The sequence below is a fragment of the Panthera pardus genome, unplaced genomic scaffold, assembly GCF_024362965.1.
Source record: "Panthera pardus isolate Hobbes unplaced genomic scaffold, ASM2436296v1 HiC_scaffold_11, whole genome shotgun sequence".
Taxonomy (NCBI): domain Eukaryota; kingdom Metazoa; phylum Chordata; class Mammalia; order Carnivora; family Felidae; genus Panthera; species Panthera pardus.
Window position 1 is genome coordinate 4,084,913 of NW_026526666.1, and position 24,170 is coordinate 4,109,082.

The 24,170-nt window shown below is 41.3% G+C and overlaps 1 protein-coding gene across 5 annotated transcripts in view; it reads right to left on the bottom strand.

The window, feature by feature from the left end:
* Nucleotides 1-24,170, bottom strand: part of CHD1L (chromodomain helicase DNA binding protein 1 like) — a 175,855-nt gene that overhangs the window by 13,375 nt on the left and 138,310 nt on the right. For 4 of the 5 annotated variants that reach the window (XM_053890456.1, XM_053890454.1, XM_053890455.1 and 1 more), the window contains exons 7-19: nt 21,125-21,287; nt 19,326-19,481; nt 18,505-18,597; nt 17,060-17,156; nt 15,260-15,333; nt 13,514-13,624; nt 10,692-10,806; nt 9,911-10,064; nt 7,721-7,886; nt 3,759-3,907; nt 2,629-2,792; nt 1,885-2,093; nt 742-840 (exon numbers count right to left, since the gene is read on the bottom strand). In XM_053890456.1, the coding sequence (XP_053746431.1) occupies nt 742-840; nt 1,885-2,093; nt 2,629-2,792; nt 3,759-3,907; nt 7,721-7,886; nt 9,911-10,064; nt 10,692-10,806; nt 13,514-13,624; nt 15,260-15,333; nt 17,060-17,156; nt 18,505-18,597; nt 19,326-19,481; nt 21,125-21,287 (1,750 nt within the window). Of the gene's footprint in view, nt 1-741; nt 841-1,884; nt 2,094-2,628; nt 2,793-3,758; nt 3,908-7,720; nt 7,887-9,910; nt 10,065-10,691; nt 10,807-13,513; nt 13,625-15,259; nt 15,334-17,059; nt 17,157-18,504; nt 18,598-19,325; nt 19,482-21,124; nt 21,288-24,023; nt 24,055-24,170 lie in introns of all 5 variants that reach the window. The other variant, XM_053890458.1, reaches the window with a different exon arrangement.

A 24,170-nucleotide genomic window follows, 5' to 3' on the forward strand; every position in this document is an offset into this window, starting at 1 on the left:
TCCTAGAGAACCAGGCAGAAAAATTAGGAAAAGCCAATCTCTGAGGAATCTGAAGGTAAGGTAAGGTCGCTTGGCCACTCAAGTCCCCAGGAAATAATGTAAATAATAAATTTACTCCTCATACTACTTTGTGATTTCTGCACATAAAAGATGCCCTTTCTCCTTCTCCATGCCAAGGGAGAATACTGACACTCCCAAGTTCCTCTGGCCACAAGCAGCTTTCCTTCTGTCTCTAGGGAATGTTGGATCTCAGCCTATGCTAACTTCCTAATACAGCCTCCTCCTCTTCAACAGCCAACCCGAGCTCCTGTTAGCACTTTAACGGTGTGTCTGATTTCTCTCCCACAGATCTCTGACATTTTGGGGCAAAATTCCCTTATGAACATGGGGTGAGTTGGCCACAGTGGAGGTAAGCAATGAAATGCTCTTCATGCCAATACTATAACATGCACACAGGGACTGACGTATCAGAATACTTCCACACCCACTATTCTCATTGCATTTCCATAAGGCTGGTGGAATAAGTATTATTCAAAATTACAAATGAGAAAACAGGCAGGGAGAGTAGGGACCGCCTCAAAGTCCCATAACTGCTTGCATGATAAAAAAAACTAGCTAATGAGACTCCAACCAGCTCTTCCAACTCCTTAACCAGTGCTTCATAACCCATGTGATACCTGTCCTAAGTGTCCTCTCCACTCTCATTCCATCCCTTCCCCTTCTCTCTGTTTTGCTTCTTACCTTTCATTTTCCCAGCCAGCTCATATATTTTTCTTGGCTCGGCGGATCGTGTTTCCAAAGCCGTGAATAAACCACCTCTGCCCCAGCGGCCAGAGTCATCTATCAGGAGAAAAAAATCTTCATTTATAGAAGGCAGAGTCCAATCCACAATTTAAAAACAAAGGTACACCCACTAGATTTGTAAAAAAATGATTTTTCAAAGGGAAGAGACAACTACCTAGTCTCCCAGGAATATCAGAGGTGGGACTTCTCAAATATATTAGGTTTTATGGAAGATCCCTGGCCATCCTAATAGGAAAGATGGAGAGGAGACATAACATAACAAACAGCTGAAGCACTGGGGACACAACAGCATACAACTCCCATTTTACAGGTAAGGAAGGAGAAAGGTTAAATGACTTCTTTGAGTTACTGCTACCATAGCTGGTGAGTATTTTCCATTGACAGTCATTCAATCATTGTTAGCACGTATTACATGTTAGACACTGTTCCAGGCACTAGGGTTATAGCAGTGGACAAGACCAAAAAAAAAAAACAAAAAAAATCACTGCTCCCATGAATTTTATTTTCTAGTGCAATGAGATAATCATATAAACAAATATGTAATATGTGGTGGTGACACATGTAATAAAGTAAAATAAGGTAGGAAAAAGGAGTAGAGAACAATAGAGGCCTGGAAGTGGGATCGTTTTATATGAGGCGTTCAGGAGACCTCTCTGAGATGCAGACGTTTGAACAATGCTTGCTGTGGCTACCTGTGGAAAGAGGGTTCCTTCCAGGCAGAGGAGTAAAATGTGCCAAGGTCATGGGGGTGGGGGCAGGGGACACGCTTAGAGTTGTCCTGTATATGTTGCCTCCTTCTACCCTCTTAAAAACCTTGTGCAAAGAATAGGAAAGATATTATCCAATTACACAGATAAGGAACCTGAGGCCCAGGGAGATTAGGCTATGCAACCAGGTAAATAAGAGCACCACTAAGAGTCAAATTTAAGTCTCTGGATTTGAAAATCTGCCCTTTCTTAACCACATGACTGCACCATGCCCATCAATCACTCCTAGGTCAGGCTTCTGCCTCCTCCTCCCCAGTTCTTAGCACCACAAAGATTAAAGCACCCATCCTGGGCCCGTACTACATTTACCTACCGACGCAGTGAACGATGACCGCATCCTCCGCCCCAGCCTGCGGGTGGGTGACATCACCGCTAACATACTTGATGGCCATTGACTCTGGATCTTCATAATCCAGCTGGGCAGAGCTCTCCTCATCTTCCCTGCCTTCTAGGTCCTCCGGTTCACTGTCCTCAGAAGGCAGGCAGAAGGACTGGTAATTGCTGGACTCCCACCAGGCCATCCTTCAACAGGCCAGAGAGAAAAGGAAATTAACCTGGCCTCTCACAATTTCCCTTAGAGCGCAATTCGTCCTGCTATTCACAAACAGTAAGTGCCCAGTGGAAATGCAATTAGACACTCACCGTGATGGCAGTTTTCTGCCTATTTGTAAGTCAACAAGAAGTCTTACTGATTACCTAGCTGCCTCCTGACTATGCTTCAGTAACGAGCAGCCACCGCATGTCCCTGTTTTTAAGAATAAGGTACCGTTCAAGGGAACTACTCTTTGTCAGGCAGCTACAATAATATCTTTTCTTGCTTCAACTAAATGAATCTTCTCTGCCTTCGGCACTCAGGACTTTTCACAAAAGCACATTAACTGTTAGGGTTAACATTTGATGTTTAAAAAAAAAATTCTATTACCCATAGAAACTACCAGTTCTATAGAAGTTTTCTGCAAGTTTCAAGTATTCAACTGTGGACTCTATACAACAGTGATTCCTTTATCAAATGTGACCCTCAGCTTTATTAGAATACAGTCAAATAATATACATGTACTTTTTTTCATGTTCTGCTTCTTCCTTTTTCCTCTTCTTCTCTTCCACTAGTCTCTTTCTCTTGGCTGCTGCCTCTTGTCTCTTCTTCCTTCTGTCCTCCACTTCCTCTGGGCTCAGAATCCGCTTCCTTTTGGCAGACCCCTCTGTAAGGCCTGGGAGGAGAACCTGTAGGACGAACAAGATCCATAACCAGGAAGGTTGGGGGCTGCCTATTCCTTCTTGAGTTTCATTCATCCCTAACACACATTCTGTATGAAAGCAACACGCTTACTAATATTTCATAAAACTGCGTCTCTGTGCCCCTTGTGTGGTGGGAGGTCGTGGCAAGACACTTCAATTTACTGTTCATATTACACATCTCACTTGGCCTGGTGACCAGGATATTGTGATCTAAACTCAACCAAAGCACTGGCATGGCTAGTACAACAGTACATCATTTTGATTAATTTCAACAGGAATAAGGTGCTTCAGAAAAGTTACTTTTTTTTTTATACAAAGCATATCCTGCAGGAGGCCATTTTAGGTTTAACCACTGTTAAAGGAAATCCTCCTACAATGTATTATAGAATTCTTTCTTAAACAGAGTCTTTCAACATTATGATTATCTTAATGGTGGGTAGCATTTAATGAGCACGTACAAAGTGTCAAATACCATGGACATAACATGTATCATTCTTGACTGCCACCCTCTCTTAGTGACAGAGTCAAATTATCAGGAGTAGAGTGCGGTATTTTGGTGTGATACAGTGTATCCCTTCTGGGGTGGCTTAGATGCACAGGGCTGCTTTCGCCTGCATTAAATGGTTAAACACACTGTTCCTGTTGATGTTATTTATGCCAACTTTTTTTTTTAATGTTTATTTTTGAGGGGGGAAAGGAGCAGCAAGAGCGGGGGATACAGGATCTAAAACAGGCTCTGTGCTGGCAGCAGAGAACCCGATGTGGGGCTCGAACTCATGAACCACGAGATCATGACCTGAGCTGAAATCAGACACTTTAGGGGCCCCTAATTATACTTACATTTCAACAAATATTTATATACTTATTTCTCAATAAACCACTCCCCGCATCATTTTTGTTCTCTTAGAAATTGGAAAAATTTATTCTTTTACATAAATTAACAGTTCTTACACTGCCTTTATTTCGGAGTAATCGGCCCTCTTGAGTAGTTTTCTCCAAAAGTGTTTTCTGAAGGTTCACCAGTTGCTCAAAAGATTTTCTGTCTTCTTTACTAGGTTCCTTGGAATAATCTTTACCTTCAAATAAGTACATATGGTTTTCTAAGAACATAAAACACAAAACAGAAATGTTAGAGACTAAAGAAAAATGGATTAATTCCATTCAAAGCACTAAGTAAGGCAAACAAGAGAACAACCTGTGTTCTAAATGGGCTAAGACTAGCTTGTGATTTTGGATCCCACGGACACTGACGGGTGGGGATCTCACACATTTACTCTTTAAAGGAGAGGATATGGCTGTTGCCCTTCTGGTCCATCTCTGGCTGGTCTGCAAGTCTCTGCTGGATACCTCCACCCTGTTGAGTCTTGGATCCCCTGTCACTCATTCCACACTATTCTTCAGCATAGATCTCACTAAGATCACTTAATAAAAGGTAACTGAAAACATGCTTTTTTTTTATTGGACACCTATTTAATACTCAACTTGTTCCTTTAATATTACAGAAAAGGAGGAGAAAAGTGGCAAATTATGAGAAAATGGAGAATCACAAAAATGATCCCTTAGATTTACAATATTCTTTTCATATCGCATAAAGTATCTTTATGAAGCCTCCCCACAATCTTGGTATAACTAACCCTGCTGAAGAAAGGGAAAAATGAGGCTCAGACAGGGATCGTGGGACTCCAGTTCCCACTGTTAATAAATGAAGGCAGGATTTTGACTCAAGAGCCAACATGCTCTTTTCAGTGCATTACTATGTCTGCGGAAGGATGGAGTGAACAAGTCAGCAAATACTGGTTACAGTAATAACAATAATGACAACAGTGTAATCTTGAATAGCATTTTGTACTGTCAGAGCACTTTCACATCTATTATCACATTTGATTCTTCAACTATTTAAAAGAGTAAAGCAGACACTAACAGCACCATTTTACAGATGAGGACACAAAGGCTGAAAGAGGTTGGGTGATATGCCAAGATCATGAATCAGTGATAAAGAGAGGTCATGACCAGCCAAGACCAGCAAACCACAGAGAGATGAGATAATGATTCTAAAGTGAAACGTATTTAATAGCACATATTACCAAAGAATGTATTTTCACAGCATTATGAAATCAGCTAGAAGTATGTTTTCTCTAGAGAGTATGAAAGCAAAACATTTTCACTCTCAAGAGATCAACTGCTTCACACTTGTACCCAAATCCAACCAGCTGTAATTCTAATTGGCATTTGCTAATTAAATCAGCAGGGTGCTTTCAATGAGGTGCTCTATCAACAAGTGGGAAAAAAATAAAGAGCTGAGAAGTGTCAAATATGATCAACATATGTAGCTTCATATTGCATGCAATTCTCAACCTATAAATATGTTTTTTAAAAAAACCCTAGCATTCCAGATAAAGGAACCCTATTTTTTATTTATTTTTGATTGGAGCTGCTTTAACTACTGGTCTTTCATATTCATTTATATTATTTTTAATCGTGCTCCCTGTCTTCACTCTTCAGCCAAGAGGGGGTTGGAGACCACAGGCCTAGGCCCTCATCTGTGTCCTGTCAGTGGCACCATCTACCACAGAAACTGTACTCCCTGATCAAAGAGAAGATTCCAAATTTTAATACAAGTGGAAAATCTTTTCTGGCAGCTGGACTGACTAAAGAATAGAATTCTTCCTGGAAAACAACAGAATTTTATTTTGTCCTAGTAACATGAGGAAAGTAATCTCAAATTAATCTAGAATGAGCGCAGAAATGGGTGCAAGCTTCACTAATGTAATCCAAACAGAACTTCAAAATCAGGTCACGTGCATCCATTTTGCCTCCCACCTAAAACCACTAAATAGCAGTGAAGGGATTTTGAAAAGCCAGGAGACAACAGTGAATGAAAAGTTCAATAATTCTTAGAAAACAGAATGTGGCTGAAGCAATCAGATCGGATTAAGAAAAACCGTGAAAGCCAAACACAGGTGCCTAGTCAAGGGGTGATTATGAGACTAGAGACCCTGTCAATCCTCCGAAGGTTAGGATGTATAAGGACAGAGTGCTGGACAGTACAGGATCTGAGAGAAGTTCTGTATACCAAGTAACAGGAGCACCGTTAACCTTTGACTCCCGTGGTCTCTTCAATTTGAGCAAACAGGTTTATTCCAACCCAAGAAAGATACTAAAGGATTCATCTGGAGAAACTAAGTTGCCCAATGAAAGGACTTCAAATACAGAAGCAAGGTCACCAACCAGTAATGCTGGAATAAGGATCAAGATACACCTGCTCAGCTTGGGGCTGCCTGTCAGCTTCGGCCCTTCACCGGCACATGTTTTTCAGACAGTCAGAAGACACCAGCTATTTCAGGAAAACTCAAGACAAAAACAAGAGGTTCCAAAACAAATTTTGAAAACAGCAATGGCAGCAATGAGAGGAAAGAAAGAAAAAGAATACTTTTCAAAAGCTATAATAAACATCTCAAGAGAGGACATTACATCTGTGAAATGAGAACAAGATACAGGTAAAACAGAGAACAAGAAAGAGTATCTGAAGAATAAAAATGGGATACTAATATTAAGAAATTTAAAAGACAAAATGAGAAAAGTCAAAGAGCTGTATCCCGTAGAATGAAGCTAGTTGCCTAAATCCCAATCTCTCCGTATACCCTATAAAACCACCACTAATCCATGGCTTCTATAAAACTAGGGAGTCTGAGAATATTACAAACTTCAATCTGCAGATAAGTAGAGAAATGAACATTCAAACGCCAATGGAACCAGTTCCCAAGCCCACACCAGACTTGAGAGTGACGCAGAAGACAGGCAGTGTCAGACACAGCCCCCTGAACACAGTGCCACAACCTAAATAGAAAAACAGTAAGAACACGTCTCAGACTCAGGTTAGAGCACTGGCTACCAAGAAACTGAAAGGAAGGGACTAGAAAGTGCATGCAGTCAGCAATCTGGGAAGGCACTGCTTCTAGGGGAGAGAGAGACGTCCCCTGGCAGTTCTATGGCAAAGAAAGGAAGCAAGTGATGAAAAGTGGGGATCCTACAGAAACAAGAGAATCACAAAACCAGAAGTCCCTACCAAAGTCCCTGTCAACCTCGCTCCCTACCAAAAAGGGAGGCATCATCTAGTAAAGAAACTATAGCTCTCTTGAATTAAGGTATTCTTGAATTAAGTCTAGAGTAAGACTCTCAAACCTCACCCCCCGTCCACACTGAATTCTTGCTGCCACTGGTACAAGACAATAAAATGACTGTAAGACAGCGGGGAATATCTTTACAAAGCTCCTATGTGAAAAAACGCTTCAAGTCAGAATTTCAAATACTCGGAACTGAAATGGACAAAAAAGACAAATGTTGACCAAATTCAGGAAAGACAAAAATTATCTCATGATTTACATGTACTGTTTCAGTAAAAAAATAGCAGTACCTACACCTTAAAGTATGGTGAAGATTAAATGAAAAAACAGGTATTAAGCACAGGACACGGTACACACTTCTGATTGAGCACAGAATAAATGCTCAACCAGTATTAACGAGCATGTAAAAACCAAATCATTCTACTATTCAGAAGAGGACTCACTATGAGAGGGCAACCATAATAAGGACAGTGGGATTTACTAATAAAAGAGAAGATGCTTGCAACGAAGGCAGGAAAAAGTACAAATTAAAATCCTTGAGATACTACCACGAGCATTAATATCAGAGTGGGCTCAAAGTTCAGCTACAAGGGAACAGGCAATTGCTAGTCAGTCTAGGAAGAGTTCTTAGACCAAGAAAGACTTCAACAGTGTGCCCACAATGAGACTAGGGCTGGGTAGGAAAAGATGCCCCAGGGAGCACTCTCCTGGACTTTCTATCAGGACCTATCTCACTCACGTCTAAATCAGGCAGCTGTGCCATTTGCTCTACTTTCACCCCCGACTTACTGCCTTCCTCCTGCTCCCGGATTCCTTCTTCTGCTATAGGCAAGGTGTCAGAGATCCACTGGCCGTTTTTTGTTTCTCCCAGGATCGTCTCCAGGTCTATCTCATCCACGGTGCTCCCCTCAGATGACAGCAGTTTATCCAAACCAAATTTGAGTATCTCACTCAACTTGAATGGAGAAAATGAAAAAGTCCAGTTGGTGCTCATGAAAACAGGCATTGGGACGTCAGTGTTTTGCTAAATGGCTTGCTGACACAGGGCAGGCTCCTTCCCTGCTGGCCGGCTGTTCTACTCTCCCCACGACGATGATACCAACAGGGCCGTTTAGCGGTTGGATGATGGCCAAGCAGAGAGGTGATAAATACTGATCAGTGACGATGACTCTGACAACTCTCGAGGACAAAAAAAAAAATTAGCCTCTTTTTTTCTCAAGAACAGTAATATCCTGCGTTATCTATGGCACTTCTCAGGAGTCTTTCTCACAGGCCACAGGCACTTCCAGCAGCCACGCGAGAAGTCAGAGGCCCAGTGAGCTTCTCTCCCACTGACAAACTTGGAAGAAGGCTACACTGGGTACCTTCCCTCCACCATCAACTGACTTCTCTCCTCTGGCAATCTGGTTTCCTACCACAGCGCTCCATGCGACTCACCTTCACGAAGACCAGTAACAACTGATGGCTAGACCTGAAGGCCATTTCTCAATTCTAATCTTCTTCAATACTCCTCTGACAACAGCATTATTATGCCTCTCTTCCCTTATCTCAAAGGTACCTATTGAGCCTACCCATTCCCTAGGGTCACAATACTCCTCTGACAACTGCATTATCCTGCCTCTCTTCCCTTATCTCAAAGGTACCTATTGAGCCTACCCATTCCCTAGGGTCACAAGAACCATCCAAACAGTTCAGATCACTTCCCTGGCTTTAAATACCTACTTCCAACTTTGCACCTCCTTAAGCACTAACTCTTAGATTCCAAATCAACGTAGATTCACATCTTGACTTCTAGTTCGTGTCTTATCCTTTTAGACTGGGTCAGTTATCTCTAGATGGCCTAGTAAATATTAGGCCAAATACTGGTAGGAATGTAAACTGTTCCCAACACTGGCTGTTTGACAGGGCTCTGTTGGGATTCTTGCTCAGCTCCAGGAAACCAGAAGGTTACATTCTGGTTCTAATGTCTGATTTCTTTCTTCCTCATTCAGACTCTACTAGTTATTTCTTTGGTTGCCAAAAACGAAGGTAACAATCCAGTGCCCTGGTCTCAGATGAAAGCAGTTTCTTCGTTGTTTTAAAATAGAAACAACCTAGTAATAAAAGATGTGGTTGTGGTTTATTAAATCTAAAATGTATAGAGTTCTGAAGTCCTGAAAGAGGGAAAGCAGTTTCATTATTCTACAGTGAGACAGATGCAGTGAACATTTATTGAATGCTTACTTTGTGCTAAGTACTATCGGAAGTGCGTCTCTCCAACTGTTTCAGTGAATATGATCCCTTTGGGCAAAATGGAAGAATCTAGGATATATCATGAGTTCTAATTTTAACCCAGGGGCTGCTGTAGAGTAACTCGAAGCCCCATTCCAGAAGAGAAAAATCTGTAAGTCAGCATTTGTTTCCTATCCAATATTCCCTTCCTCAAACAATTAACTCTCATCTTTCATCCATTTTCTCCTATGGAACAATTCTGAATTCCTGATCTCATTTACCATCCTCTGACTATGAAGATCACTCACTGATCAAAAGCTCTGGGGTTAAGACAAGGTATGAGATTAACCATCATTTATTATGCCGAGTTCTCTATTTTATCTAATTTTTTTTTTTTAACACTCCTCTGAGGTAACTTGCAATATTCTCATTTTTTGAAAATGCAAATAGAAGTAGATCTGAGAGGTCAAGCTATCTGCTCAAGGCCACACAGCCAGTAAGTGTCAAGGCTTGGATGTGAATCCAAGTCAGGGGATCTAAAACCCATCCCTGTCACTCCATATTCTGCTACCTTTTTCATCACAATCATTTTTAGCTCCTTGCTTGCATGCAGTAGACAGTATGGCAGGTACGTGTGGAACAGACCTGGGAACAAATGTGTAGCTGGGGACAATGGGTTTTAAAGCTAGTTCTTTGCATCTGCTTTCTCACCCACAAGAAAATACTGACAACAGGACACATTCTTAAAGGAAGAATAAGATCTTATACCTGGAGGTCAGCATCGGCTGCAGGTTTCCGGGCCCCCAAAGTAAAATGGCCTCCCTCTATGACTGTGCTGGTGAGCTGGAGTTTGGAGGCCGCTTTCCTACAGACTATTTCCTCCACAGTGTCTCGGCTGATCAGCCGAATAACTTTAACAGACCTGTACAGGGTCAAAGGAGACAAGTGTGCCGTGAGGGTCCGCACAGATGAACACAGCATGCAAGGTCAATACACCTAAAGGGAAACAAACCCCAAATGCCATGCTCAGGGTACAGCTAAAGGGAGACTGTACTGTGGACATGAGCATCTGTTAGAGAGATCTGGCCTCCCAGAGGTACTCACTGAAGATTTCCAAGAGAGTCAAGGGATGAGGAGGGGCCATAACTGAGGTTCCTGATGGGAACAGTGAAGGAAAACCTCAGGCAGATCTCCATGATCTTTGTAGCCTAACTCTACAACGCCAGAACTTCATTTTTAAACTGAATCAGACCTTAACTCAGGTAAAAAAGAGTTAAATAACTTCTAAAGGTTCCTTCTCGTCTTTAGAAGTTCATGGCTTCTATTTCATGGCTTGACTGTGGTTTTTAACAAATCACGTGTGCAAGAAGAATGTGTGCTGGCCAGCAGTCTTCAACGAGTCAGCAGCAAAGCTGGGCTAAAACCCAGTGCTCTCTCACCCTCCAGTCTGGGATGTCACCGGGCTCACCAGGTTGTTCACCTCCCTCCCCAACTGAGAACCGCTGAGGGGCCAGGGATGTGGAAAAACACTGATGCTGAAATCTCTCACTTGTTCTGGCCGATCCGGTGAGCTCTGGCAGCTGCCTGTAAGTCGTTCTGCGGATTGAAATCACTGTCAACAAAAATAACAGTATCTGCAGCTGTTAAGTTCATGCCCACTCCACCTGAAAACAATGCAAAAGGAATGTGATCAGCAGCAAACTGGCTACGGGCTAGACCATAAAGGTGCAAGGCTACGGGGACGAATGGTAAATTAAGATCGGACAAAACAATTGGCCTCACCTTTCAGACTAACACCCATCCCTAACTCCAGGACCTTGCAGTGGTTAACACTGCTGTCTGGGCTCCTATTGCCTGACTTCGGAAAACTTAACTATTGAAAGTAACAGAATGAGGGGAGCAGGGGCAAACAGTAAAAGTGCATACTGAAGTTAGTCCCAGGAAGCCAATTTACATCTCTTCCATTTAAAAATCTTGGTCTGTTGAGAATAGTCTGTGAAAGAGGACACACACTCTTTCAAAAGAAAACAGTTTTAAATATGCAAGAGGTCTTCTGCTGTGGACACTGCTAAGAGAGGAGTTAATATCCACTGCAGGTTATAGCTAAGGTAGCAAGATCCCTGATGCAAGCTAACGAGAGCAGGGGATGACATTTATTTATTACACTCCTCAGCAGAGCAGGAAACTACCTCCCTCTGACTGGAGAAAACTTTAGAAAGTCTTTTCTGTATCTGTTTCCACATTAATCAAAGAGTGGGTAACAAAACCAGTCACAGGATAAGAACACTCCATGGGACAACTTTCTGATCTTTCTTCAGTATTGTAGGAAAAGGGCTGAGGAGGCTTCTTGGATGATGAGAATTAATTAAGAGAACCGTGAAAGCAAATTACAGCTTTGTCTTTGATTAATGTGGAAACAAGTACAAGAGGGACTCCCTCTTGCCAGGGTCGTTACAGCTCATTGCGGAGACAAGCAAGCCTGAAAGGGCTTGTTCCAACAGCTTGAATTAAGGACTAACTTTTGAGATGGGCTACCGACTGTAAGCTGGCTCTCAAGACAAGTCAGGCAGGAACATTCTAATTAAAGCCTTCATATAAAATTAAAGCTGGAATAAAGACATAATAAAGACTGATTACTGAGAGATGCTAAATTAGACCTTATAATAATGCCAGCTACGTTTGTGCTGTGCTTACTACGTGCCAAGCAATGTTCTAAGCGCTTTATGTATACTGACTCCTTCAATCCTCACAACACCCCTATGAGTAGTTTACTATTATTACCCTCATTTTATAGACAGAAGAGCAGAGAAGTCCAGGGACTCAGCAGAGATCACACGGCCAGGAAGTGAGAGAGGCAGGAGTCAGTCCCACACAGTCTGGCTCCAGAGCCTTCACTTTCACCCACTACGCCAGAGAATCTCCCTGGCACTTATTTCATCACAGCGTGAGCCATAAAAGTTTTCTTCTTCTTGGGTTAACATCTGAGTTCAGTGCTTCCTCATTAAATTAAGGGGTGATGTCTTACAAATAAGCTATTCTCCATTCTTGTTTGGAACATCTCACGAGCTACCACTGCCACCCGGTGGCAACATGATTCAATCACAGAACTATCTGAAAGTTGGAGGGAAACCTGTTAAATAAATAACCCTGCTAATTTACAGCTAAAAAGTGATAGCAAATGTGATCATGATTGTTTGGAAAAGGCTCGTGTCCAGGATTGCTTCTGTTCTTAAAAGATTACTCTGTTCTGACTGATTCTAGTACTCCAAGGAGCTTACTCTTTCTTCCTAATTTTAGACCTTCAAACATGATGCCACTCTCGGAATATGAAGATGACAAAATCATTAAAGCAGAAGAAGAGCTGTTTTCCCAACACTGAAGATGCATTTGCCCTGATCCTTCCAGCTTCTCCTAAGACCACCCCACCAGAGACAACTGAGGACATGAATAAATGGCTGATGCAGGGTGCAGTCTATGACACTGGAAGCAAGTGAAGCCAAACGAATCAGATTATACCTTTGTAATACAGAGATGAGACACACACAGGTGAGAAAAATCTCCTTATGGTCAGGGATTCTATTTAACATGTCTTTTATGCACCCTCACCGTACTAGACACTTAAATACTTTTTAAGATAGAACTGTCTCTTTAGAAAGATGTTGATCTCTCTTTAACAGAGGACACACATCCCCCTAATGTTCTTGCATCCATTCCATTAAGATTCAAGTCTACAAAAACTAAGATAATGAAACTAAGATTCTAGAAGTTCAACACTAAGGTCTGCTTGCTCCATAAGAATAATTTCATCTCCATGAACAGATTTCAAACAACTGAAGTGTATAAAAGCACTACAAATGTCATATAAAATATTTATGACTTAAGTCACATTAAAAATAATTCCAAAGAGGTGGCAATTTCATTAGGATCACAACTTTTTAAAAAGCTAAACTTGATTAAGCTTTGACAGCACTATTCCAGACTACGTAAGGAGGAGGGATAACTAGCAGACAGGTTGTTATCTCACTTCCCAAATTCATAGCTGGGAAGGAGAGCGGTCTCTACTGAATGTGAATTACAGACATCTTTACAGGACAACCCAGCTCAGTGGTCAAAGCAGGTTAAAATTACTTTCCAACAACCCCTGGTTTCAGCCTTACTTGGCAGCTTAGAAAACCTGGACAGGAAAGACCCCATGCTAGGAGCCCAGTACTTCGATACACTTACAACAAATCCCTCAATTCCCCTGTTTTACGCTCCTCCTTAATGACCTCACCTTTCAGAGAATTAAGGAAAAACATGCTGATGGCCAGGATGTAAAAGTACTATATCTCCCCTTATTTGTCTGCTTTTGTCAATGGTTATGTGGCCTACCTGCCCTGGTACTCAGGAGAAAAATAAAAATAGGCTGCTGTCCAAAGTTCTTAATGGCCAGGTGTCTCTCTTCTCCTCTCACAGAACCATCCACGCGCTCATAGCTGTACCCTACACAGAGAAAAAGAAAACAGAAATATAAACCCTTTTCACATATTCTTTGGGGAATAAAACATTGTCAGCTCAGAAGCAAATGCTAATTTTATCCCTTTCTGTATACAGGTATACCTCTACTTCAAGCAAATCCCATGGGAAAAATCTAAATTTAGGGGACATTTCATTGTTTTACAAAAGAATTCAACATAGGGGTGCCTGGATGGCTCAGTCGGTTAAGCATCTGACTTTGGCTCAGGTCATGATCTCACAGTCGGTGAGTTCGAGCCCCAGGGTGGGCTCTGTGCTGCCAGCTCAGAGCCTGGAGCCTGCTTCGGATTCTGTGTCTCGCTCTTTCTCTGCCCCTCTCCTGCTCATGCTCTCTCTCTCAAAAATAAATAATAAAACATTTAAAAACAAAAGAACTCAACATAACATAGCTCTCTGGGTTTTTGAAATACATGCAGTTGACGTCATCTGATAGTCGTGGAGTTAACAGTCAATTCTGACTATCCCAACCAACCCTGAAGCACACTGTGAACCATGCTGCATGGCAGTTTCCAAATGTGCCTCGACAGAGTTCTTAACTTATGCAAGCAGTAAGACAAGCACTTGGGAGCTGGTCAGTGAGCCTGCCCAATGGCCCAGCAGCTACCCTTCAATGAAGCTACAGATTCTCCACCCATCACCACAGAACCCTGTCAAGAAGGGGAATCCTACTCTCAAGCGCTGTTTGTGAATCTAGAGATTCCTCAACATGCCTATGGCATTTCCTGCCAAGGGTCCAATGGACCAGGTATACTACAGTACTTGGGAGGGCATCAAGTGGCTCTGAGAGACCTACTCTGAATTCATGTTTTAAATTTGTACGGTCTGAAGCTGATACTCCTTCACCACTGATCTCATGAACAATCAATGTTACAGCCTTTTCCCATCATCCCACATAAATTTCTTTCAAAGTTTATTTATCCTGAGAGAGAGAGAGAGAGAATGCTGGAGTGAGCACGAGCATGCAAGTGGGGGAGGGGCAGAGAGCGAGGAAGAGAGAGAATCCCAAGCAGGCTCTATCACCGCAGAGTCCGACACAGGGCTTGAACGCACAAACTGTAAGATAATGACCTAAGTCAAGATCAAGAGCCAGACACTTAACCAAGTCATCCAGAAGCCCTCCACAATAATTTTATTATATATTAAACAGGATACCCAGGTAATAACTTACATTCCCTATTGTTTATACAGAAAAAAAATTCCTTTCGCTTGGCTGATATGTGGGATCTCTATAATTTCATCTTCTCTACTGCTCCTGAACAAATGCTCAAATGTTGAGTCAAATGTTACAGGACACTGAAAGTTCTTTTTTAGCAAGCATTTTCAAATCACTCAACATTTCTGCAACTCACATTTCTTCCAGTACCCGTAATTTTAAATCACATCGCCAGTGGGAATGTGTGTGTTTATTTCTGCTCATGTGTCTCTACCCAGCTGTCACTCCTTGTGTGACACACCTCTCTCCTTACTTTCAATCTTCCTTTGGTTCAGGCTAATGTTCTTTCACTACTTTCCTCTGTAATATCCCCACACCCCAGATTACTTGTCATGGACCTACTGGACTGCTAAAAAGGCTTAAGCCACGTAATGGCCAAGGGATGTCACCTCTGTAGTCCATGTAGTCTTGGAGAATATCCAACATCTGGGTCATCTGGGAGAAAAGTAAAACTCGATGGCCCCTGGCAAGAAAGAGAAAAGGAAAGGCTGCCAACTCTAGGTATTTAAGGTGAGTTTCCCTCAGGTGAAACCTACTAAAGAATACAATTACCAAAGGGGAAATATAAATATCATTTATATTTACAGAGACTTCCTCAGACATGCTAAATGTTCCACATAAATAGCTCCACATGTAGTCATATCCTGCAGAGCACAAGTTCTCAAACTGGAGTGGGGATATTCCCAGGAGCAAATGTCAATGCACTAGAGGCTATAGAAAGTCCTAGTATAACCAAGAAACCTCTTTTAGAATGTCAATTTACTAATGGAAAGAAAAATACACTTTCTTTTTAATAGAAAAATAAAGAAAGATATAGGAAGAATAAAATGCAAAATTCAAATGCACAAAAGCCCAAATCAGAAACCTCAAAGAACTTGGGGTCAGCCATCCATAGCCATTCTCTACTTGGGGAGTATAAAATCACTAGCCTCTCATCTCCAGCTATGTTAGCTGAAAAGTCTGCAAAGTATCACTTTAGAGAAGCAAGGGGCAGGTGGCATCTCATATCCCCTACAATACATTAAAAAAACTTATTTATGTACAGGGAGAAGAGAGGAAAGGAAAAGGAAAAATGAATTAAGTCAAGAATGAAGATGAGCCTACAGTCCTATGTTATCAGGTATTATTTAAGTTTTCATAAAGAAATATGGCACTATCAAAACAAGAGTCTCATTAGGAAAACTAATTTAATCTGAGCTTGTGATGCATATAAAGGAACAATTATGAAGAACCCTTTCAAGACTCTAGCCCCAAATAATTGGAAAGGACATTGAACCTGAAGCCAAGGGCCTCAATTCTAACCCCATCTCTGTCATTTGCTGGCTGTGTGACTTTAGACAAGTCATGACCACTCTGGGCCTGTTTTATCACCTATGAAATGAAAAGGTTGGACAGAAGATGTTTATGGGTCCTCCTCTACCTCAAACACACTTATAGTAGATATATCACAGCCAATAAAATATAGTAAGACATGCAATTATTTGATTTGCACATTCCTAATGTTGGGTGATTTTGCCAAATCTGAGGTTTTGAGGTTAGTTCAGGCCCACTTGGGGCAGTTGTCCCATAGGGACAACTTAGAAACCCTTGGGAAGCTGGGCTTTTTCTAGACTCCTCTGTCCTACTGGGGACCAGAAGGATCAGGTAGAGGCTGGCCACCAGCCTCCTGAACACTTAGCTGAACATTTTAAGGCTCCAGAAGTGACTTAGTCTTCTGCTACCCAATTCATGTCTCCGGGAAAGAATCCCCCAAGTTCGCCCTGAACCAAATGCCACAGGTTAACCAAAGTGCAGATTTACTAAGCCTTCATTAGGTGCCAATTAATGCAAGGTACCAGCAAGTAATTAAAAAAGAAATGCTTGATGTTATCTCTTTGTGGAACTAAACAATATAGCTGGAGTGATAAGATTAATACCAATTAATCAGACAACAGATTAAGGCAGTGCATTGCCAAGTGCTAGATTAGGATTCTAGGTCCTATAGGAATTCAGGAAAAGGAAGGATGATTATGGAGGGGATGGGGTGGGATGGGGATGGCTGTGGGTGTAGTTGGCGAGAAGATGGAACCAGAATCGGGGTCTTAAAAAAAAGGAAAACTGGAATTAGTCTCAAGAAATCAATGAGTTGTTCGTTATTCTGGTTTTAAAAATCACCAGCTCAGAGCAGAAAATGTGAACCAACCACCTACCTGGAATACAGAAATGCCAGGAGCTTATCCAGTAGATGAAGTTTCCCACTGGCCTCGATCAGGTGGTCTCCAATTTCAAAAGGCTCTGGTTCCACACCTGAAAAATGTGTCCCCAGTCAGGGCAGACTCCTTGAGTAGAGAAGCCAAAGGCAAGGCTATAGCAAGAAGCCAAGCTCCTTCTGATAATGGGCCCATGTCTCATCTCTCTTTGAGGCATTTTATAATTATGTGTTTGCATGATAATCTCAGTGCTGCTTAACATCAGTCACAGAGCCAATACCCCCAATATGACAAAAAATGTCCATTCAAGGAACAAGCCCACTCTTTAGGAAAAGGAGGCACAGGGACATGCTAAAGTCCAGAGAATTGAAAATTTGAGACTCTCACTTGAGAAAACAAATCAAGAAATACAGCTTAGATGTATAAACTAGTAATTCTCAAGCTGGGGGATGGCAGTCAGAATAACCTAGAGGGCTTCTTTCAAAATCTACAAGTTCCCAATCCCCCCCTGCCTTAAAAAAAGATTCTGAAATGCACCTGATTAAGACTCTGCAATTCATAGTACTACCTGGCAAACACTCCCTTAAAAGAACTGCAGCAAACCCTCCACATTGGTCCTACCCATTCTAGTGCTCCCAAGGCCACAAAAGTCCTGGAAGTGTCCCAAAGGCTACCTGTCAGAATGACTCAAAAAAGCCCTAGTCTGAATGAAAATGAAAACACTACATATTGAGATGTGCGGTGTGCAGCTAAAACAGCATTTAGAGGGAAATTTGCAGACATCTCTAAGGTACAGGGAAAGCAGCAAAGGAGGCTGAGAAGGAGTGGATACAGGCAAATGGAGAAGTAATAGAAAGCATTCCAAAAGCCAAAGGAAGAAAGTGTTTCAAGAAAGAAGTGATCAACTGTGTCAAAGGTTTTAAGAGGTTAATTAAAATGTGAACGGACAACCATTGAAGGTATCACTGGTGAACTTGCAAAGTTCAATGGCGTTGATGAAAGGCTGGCCATGGAGTGGGTTTAAGACAATGGGACATCTAAACACAAAGACATGATCCCTAAATCCAGATGAGACAACCCATAAAACAACTGGCCTTGATTCTTCAAAACTGTAATTTCATGAAAGACCAAAAAAGGCAAAAAATAAAAGGCAAAAAAAAAAAAAAAAAAAAAGCAAAGGAGACAGCCAAATATAATTCAGGATCTGTGGCTGGATCTTAAATTTGAAAAGAAAAATCAAAGCCATGGGGAAGACATTAAGGGGACAAATGAAGAAAGTTGAATATGAACAGTATACTAAATTACATCAACATAGAAAAATTAGAAAGAAAATGGGGAGAACACTAGACAGTAAATATGGGCAATTCTTTTCAAGAATTTTGCTATGATGTTGGCCACAGAAATATTCATGAAAAGCAATGTGAGAAAAAAGGGCACTGTCTCACCATCAAACAAATACGGGTGATCCACACACTTCCGAAGCTGGGACAAGACATTCTGAAGTTTAACTTTCTTTGCTGTCTCATTTTCAAATGCAGCTGTAAACAGAGACACAGGGAGAAATGGACTTTTGAACAAAAACAAAAAAACTCAAAAACTCTACGTTTCCATAAATAACCTTATTTATTTCAGTATATATCTCTCAAACCTATAATAACCTCCTGAATTTCACCGAATTGCATTAAGAATTAGCAGCATATTGGGGCACCTGAGTGGCTCAGTCAGTTGAATATCCAACTCTTGATTTCAGCTCATGTCATGATCCCAGGGTCATGGGATCGAGCCTACATCGGGGTCTACACTGACCATGGGGCATGCTTAAGATTTTCTCTCCCTCCCCCTCTGTCCCTCTCCCCAACGCGTGCATGCTCTCTCTAAAAAAAATGCAAAGCCACAGACTCCGTTTCCACTCCCAACTCCTCCCAGTGAATCTTATTCAACAAAAAAGGTGTGCAATATGTTAAATATGTGACAGGGTGGAAAGATGAAAGGTGTGACTGGCCAACCTAGAATGTTTGCTTAACTAACTGCTACACAGTATGGACAATTGGGTGGAGGAAGAAAAGGAAATTTCACCAGTGCAACAACCAGTAAAGTCTGCGTTATAGTAAAGATACCTGCACAGTTTCACTGCAGCTGACTGAACGATATTCAGAATACAAAATCCCATCCCATAGTGCTATACGAAGCATGTGTGATAATAAAATATTCCCCTCCATGAAAGTCACATCCTGAGTTTCTAAGCAGTAAAGTGCCCTCTGATTACCTAGGTCTTTCATCAGAATGGCCTTGTAGTATTTTTTCTGCAATGCTGACAGGCCATGGTATATCACCACCTCTGTCTTCTTGGGAAGCTCTGTAGCTACCTCGGCTTTCACTCGCCTCAGCAGAAATGGCTGCAAGAGCTTGTGTAGTTCATTTGCTGTGTAAGGAAAGAAACCAACAACACAAGAAGTGTAGGACAAAATTTCCATACCAATTCCACATGCTAGACCGGTCTTGTCATTTTTCATAATACAGGTGAGGCTTGAACAACGTGGGTTTGAACTACGCAGGTTGACTTAAATGTAGATTTTTTTCCCCCAACAAATACAATATGGTACTGTAAATGTATTTTCTCTTCCTTAGGATTTTCTTAACATTTCTTTCCTCTGGCTCACTTGATTGTACGAATACAACATACAATACATGTAATGCACAAAATATGTCTTAACTGTTTACATTATCAGTAAGGCATCCAGTCAACGGCAGGCTATTGGCAGTTAAATTTGGGAAGTCAAAAAGTTATAGCAGATTTTCAACCATGGGAGGGCAGTCAGCACCCTATCCCTGTACTGAAGGATCAACTGTGTTTCTTTCTTCACCGGGTTCTTTTTCCTCTTTCCTTCTGAAACTATTCCTGGCTCTCAACTCAAGAACTAGGAACACGCAAAGAACTTGATTTTTATTAATAATCTCATTTGCATGGAGTTGTACTGTTTCCAGGATACTTCTGCACTTAATTTGATTGACTAGCATAAGGGTTTACAAGTAAGTGTAGGACAAGGACTATTGTCCCATTTTTATAGCTACGTTGAGGAAGGCTCTGTGAAATTAAGCACACTTATCCAAAGTCGCACAGCTGGATATTAATGTTGCATTCAAACTTAGTTCTTTTCACTTCAATGCCCCTGCTCCTTCCCCAGGGGTCATGAACTTCAAAAACTGGCCTGAGCTGGCATTCTGCTCCATGTCGGGTTGCCAGGTTCAGCAAACAAGATACAAGAATGCAGTGAAATATAAACTCCACATAAACAACAGACACTTTTTTAATAGGAGTATGTCCCATGTAATATTTGACGGGCTGTCGTGTGTTTTATCTGGACCCTAAACATGGGGGCAATGAGAGCAGGCTTGCAGGATGGGCAAGATGTGAGAAGCCCTTCCAACTCCTACTCACCCAGGACATGCATACCCACTGGCAGGCCTGCCTAGCATTGGTGTTGAACACTCGTCCCGGGATAATACTATAGGGACAGAGAATTCTACGAGGCAGAGGGGCAAGGGTGCAAGAGGAAGACCGCAACTGGCAGCTGTACAAACGAGGATGCTTCCTGCTTCACTCCCACCATCCATCCATCCCAGACTTCTGATTTTGGTGCACAGCGAACAGAAACACCAGTGCTGTGGAATGCTGAAGAGTAGTTCGGGACTCTGGCACCCCATATACTTTTCTGCCTCGGGAAATAGCATAGAAAGTTAACAGATTACAAAATTATAGAAATGACAGGTGAGGGGGAAAAAAAGTCTGCAAACCAGCAGACACTTTCCATTTCTTCCAAAAATGACCCATGAAGCCCCGCTGTAGAATCACGTAACAAACAAATAAGAATCATGAATAGCAGACAACTGGGAATGACATGAGGGGATCTAGCACCACCTTAGTTTTGGGTGGCTCATTCTTCCTAGAAGGTGTCGTCTGGTTATCAATTCTCTTTCTTTTCTATCTATAACCAGTGTCTATTATGCACCAGGCCAGTTTCTGGGCCCAGACCTCTTGGCATGATTTGTAGGAAGGGAACTTGCCTGACTCGGACTCTTTCTCGATATCCTGGTAACGCTGAACAAAATCTCCCACCTGCTCCTTGGGAAAGACATCAGGCTCCACAAAACTGAGGAGGGAGTAGAGCTCTTGGAGGCTATTCTGGATGGGAGTTCCGGTCAACAGGAGACTGAAGACTACTGAGAACTCAAATACATAAAATAAAAATTAAAAATCCATAACCTCGGAAAGCAAGACTGAGTTACCCATGAAAACCTTTACAGAGAGAGGCATGATTTAATGGGCTGACAATAAAGACATGAAATCAGAGGACTCAGGTTCAAGTTGTATGCCAGCTGTTTGATGGTAGGAATAATACTTCTTCAGTTTCAACTGTAAGAAGGGGATAATAATCCTGGGAAGGAGAAACTGTTACAAGGAGGTGAGTAAAATCACTATGTGAACTCTGAAGTACTACATGAATATTCAATATGATTATTATTGTTCAATCTTTGTGAGAATTTAAGCAGTATGTTACTACCCACATGGTGAGTCTATTGAGACTTCAGAAGCACATGGTATATACTCAAGAGTTTGAAAAAGCTATAGCATCAGGCCCACCACTACAAGCAGGAAGCAAAAAGATCTAGACTAAAAGAATGTCCTTTTGTAAAATGTTAGTGTATCACATCCAAAACATCAAGACTTCTGGATGTTTCTGAGCCTCATACAGCATAAATGAAAGAAAGTCTTTAAATTTTGAGCAGGTGATGAGAACACCAAGAGTAAGAGAATAATGAAATAAAAGGCTAGGAAAAACAGTAACAGATACTAGGTTAAGCAAAAGACAAGCTCTAAATTGACATTTATAAGAACTTATACCATTTGAGTTAAATAATGAAGCAAAACTGGAAAGCCATATCTTATATATTTCATTTAAAAAAATGAAATACAGTGTGTGTATATGTACATATATACCCTTATGTATATAGACATACTTATTAAATACAAAAATACAGTATATTTTGATTTCTAGAATAACAATATGCATACTTATATGTTTACGTGTTCATATGCACAGCAAAGGATATGGAAGCAGATATGTCAAATGTTAATGCATGCAGGGGAGTAAATTATTAATGGCTTTTATTTATTTTTTAATGTTTTTTAATTTATTTTTGAGATAGAGACCGAACATGAGCAGGGGAGAGGCAGAGAGAAAGGGAGACACAGAATCTGAAGCAGGCTCCAGGCTCTGAGCTATAAGCACACCCAACCGACTGAGTCACCCAGGCGCCCCTAATGGCTTTTATTTTTATTCTTGTGTTTCTGTATTTAGGTTTGGGAAAGGGTCATAAGATGATACAGCTTTGTAGTAAGGTAACAAATGAAATGCAATTAAAACTGATTTGAGAATGTCATTACTATTTTTTTTTTTTTGCAATCTCTTTTATTTTTTTTCTTTTTAAATTGTCTAATCAATGTCCATCCACTCATGCCTGCTCTGCTTGTAGGACAATGTTTTCATAGTACTTCAAGTATGGGAACTGGTCAGAAATAAATGCTTCCAATAACCAACTCAAATTTTTATAATATGTGTTCACCAAGCAAAGAGCTGGGGTGACCGAAGAAGATGAGGGCTGCCGGTCACTACAGTCAACTTAGACTGTCACATGAGTTCACGTACTTATTCAAAGTAGTGTCCATTTTATCACTGGGTGAAAAAAATCCAGAGCTGATCTCGTTGTATACAGTATTTTATAAACTTTTCTACATAATCTTCCACAGCAGCCTTACACTGTCGAGGTACCGTACTTACTTTGTGAATGTACTTTGTAAACGTAAACGAGGCGTAGCATAAATTGTAGAACCAACTCCCTATGTTTCAATACAAACTGCTTCCAACTTTCACAAACAAGCTGAAAACAGTATTAGCCCACCTCTCAGCCCTATCAATAAATGCATTTCTCTCCAACCAACAAGTTGTCTGCGATTCAAACCTCACCTAAAAAGGAATGCTTAGATGACACACAAAATTTCCTCACATAATCCCTGAGCCTTAGTTTCCTTATGAACAAGGAAAGGCTCTGGGGCCAGCAATAGAACTTAGTTTCCTCACTCCAAACCTGGGGTTCCTTTACTACACCCGCTTCTCCTCTCCCATTATATTTTAGTAAACTGGCATGGTAGTTTATGACGCAGTGTCTTATAGAGTAAGGTGCCAGAATATGACAATCCTTTGGGAAAAAGATACTGTTCAGAGTCCCAAAATGAAGGCAAACACAGAGCAGAGTCAGCCCCACCAGGGGATAGCAATCTCTGAGACTGGACCAATAACAGTGACCATATCTTCATCAAAATATCAAAAACTCCAACGTTTAGCCATTAAATACAGAATTCAGACCTAAGACTTTCCTCTAAGTCACCTCTAATCTTATTATCTGATTGGTTATAGGACAGGGACCAAACTTCAGTGATGGTCACAGGAATTCACACATGCGGTCTCATGAATAAGCCTTTATGAGGTCAGCAAACAGAAAGGCACTTCTTACTCACAAGCTGTTCCACTGGCTCCTCAGAAAAGAGGGCAAGGTTAGGGCTACACTGACATTTCTCATTTCTCACTGTGCCAGAATGATGGCAAAGATCAAGAGAAGGGAAGGAGATCAAGGGTGTCACACTCAAAAGTATGACAAAGACAAGAGAGACTGCAGCTAATAGTCAATGGCATGCAATGGTCTCTTTATGACTCCATGTGAACTGTCAAATTTTTTAAGATGGTAAATGGGGGGAAGGGTACAATATGTCAGATGTAACTGCTATTGCAGACAGAAGAGTTATAATAAGATTATTTTTAAAGAACTACCCCTTTGAAGAAGATCAAAAGAGAGCTGAAACATTTCTAAAACTACAATGTATTTTACTGGGATAGCATCTTATTACCTGATAACCAGATTTCAGTACACGTTATTTCCTGTGTAAAAGATGAGAGGAAGGAGCAGTGAGGCCATATAAGTACTACCTCTGTCACTCACGAAATGTTTATTTAGCCCTATAGAAATCGGGACTGAAAAAAAAAATGTTTCAACT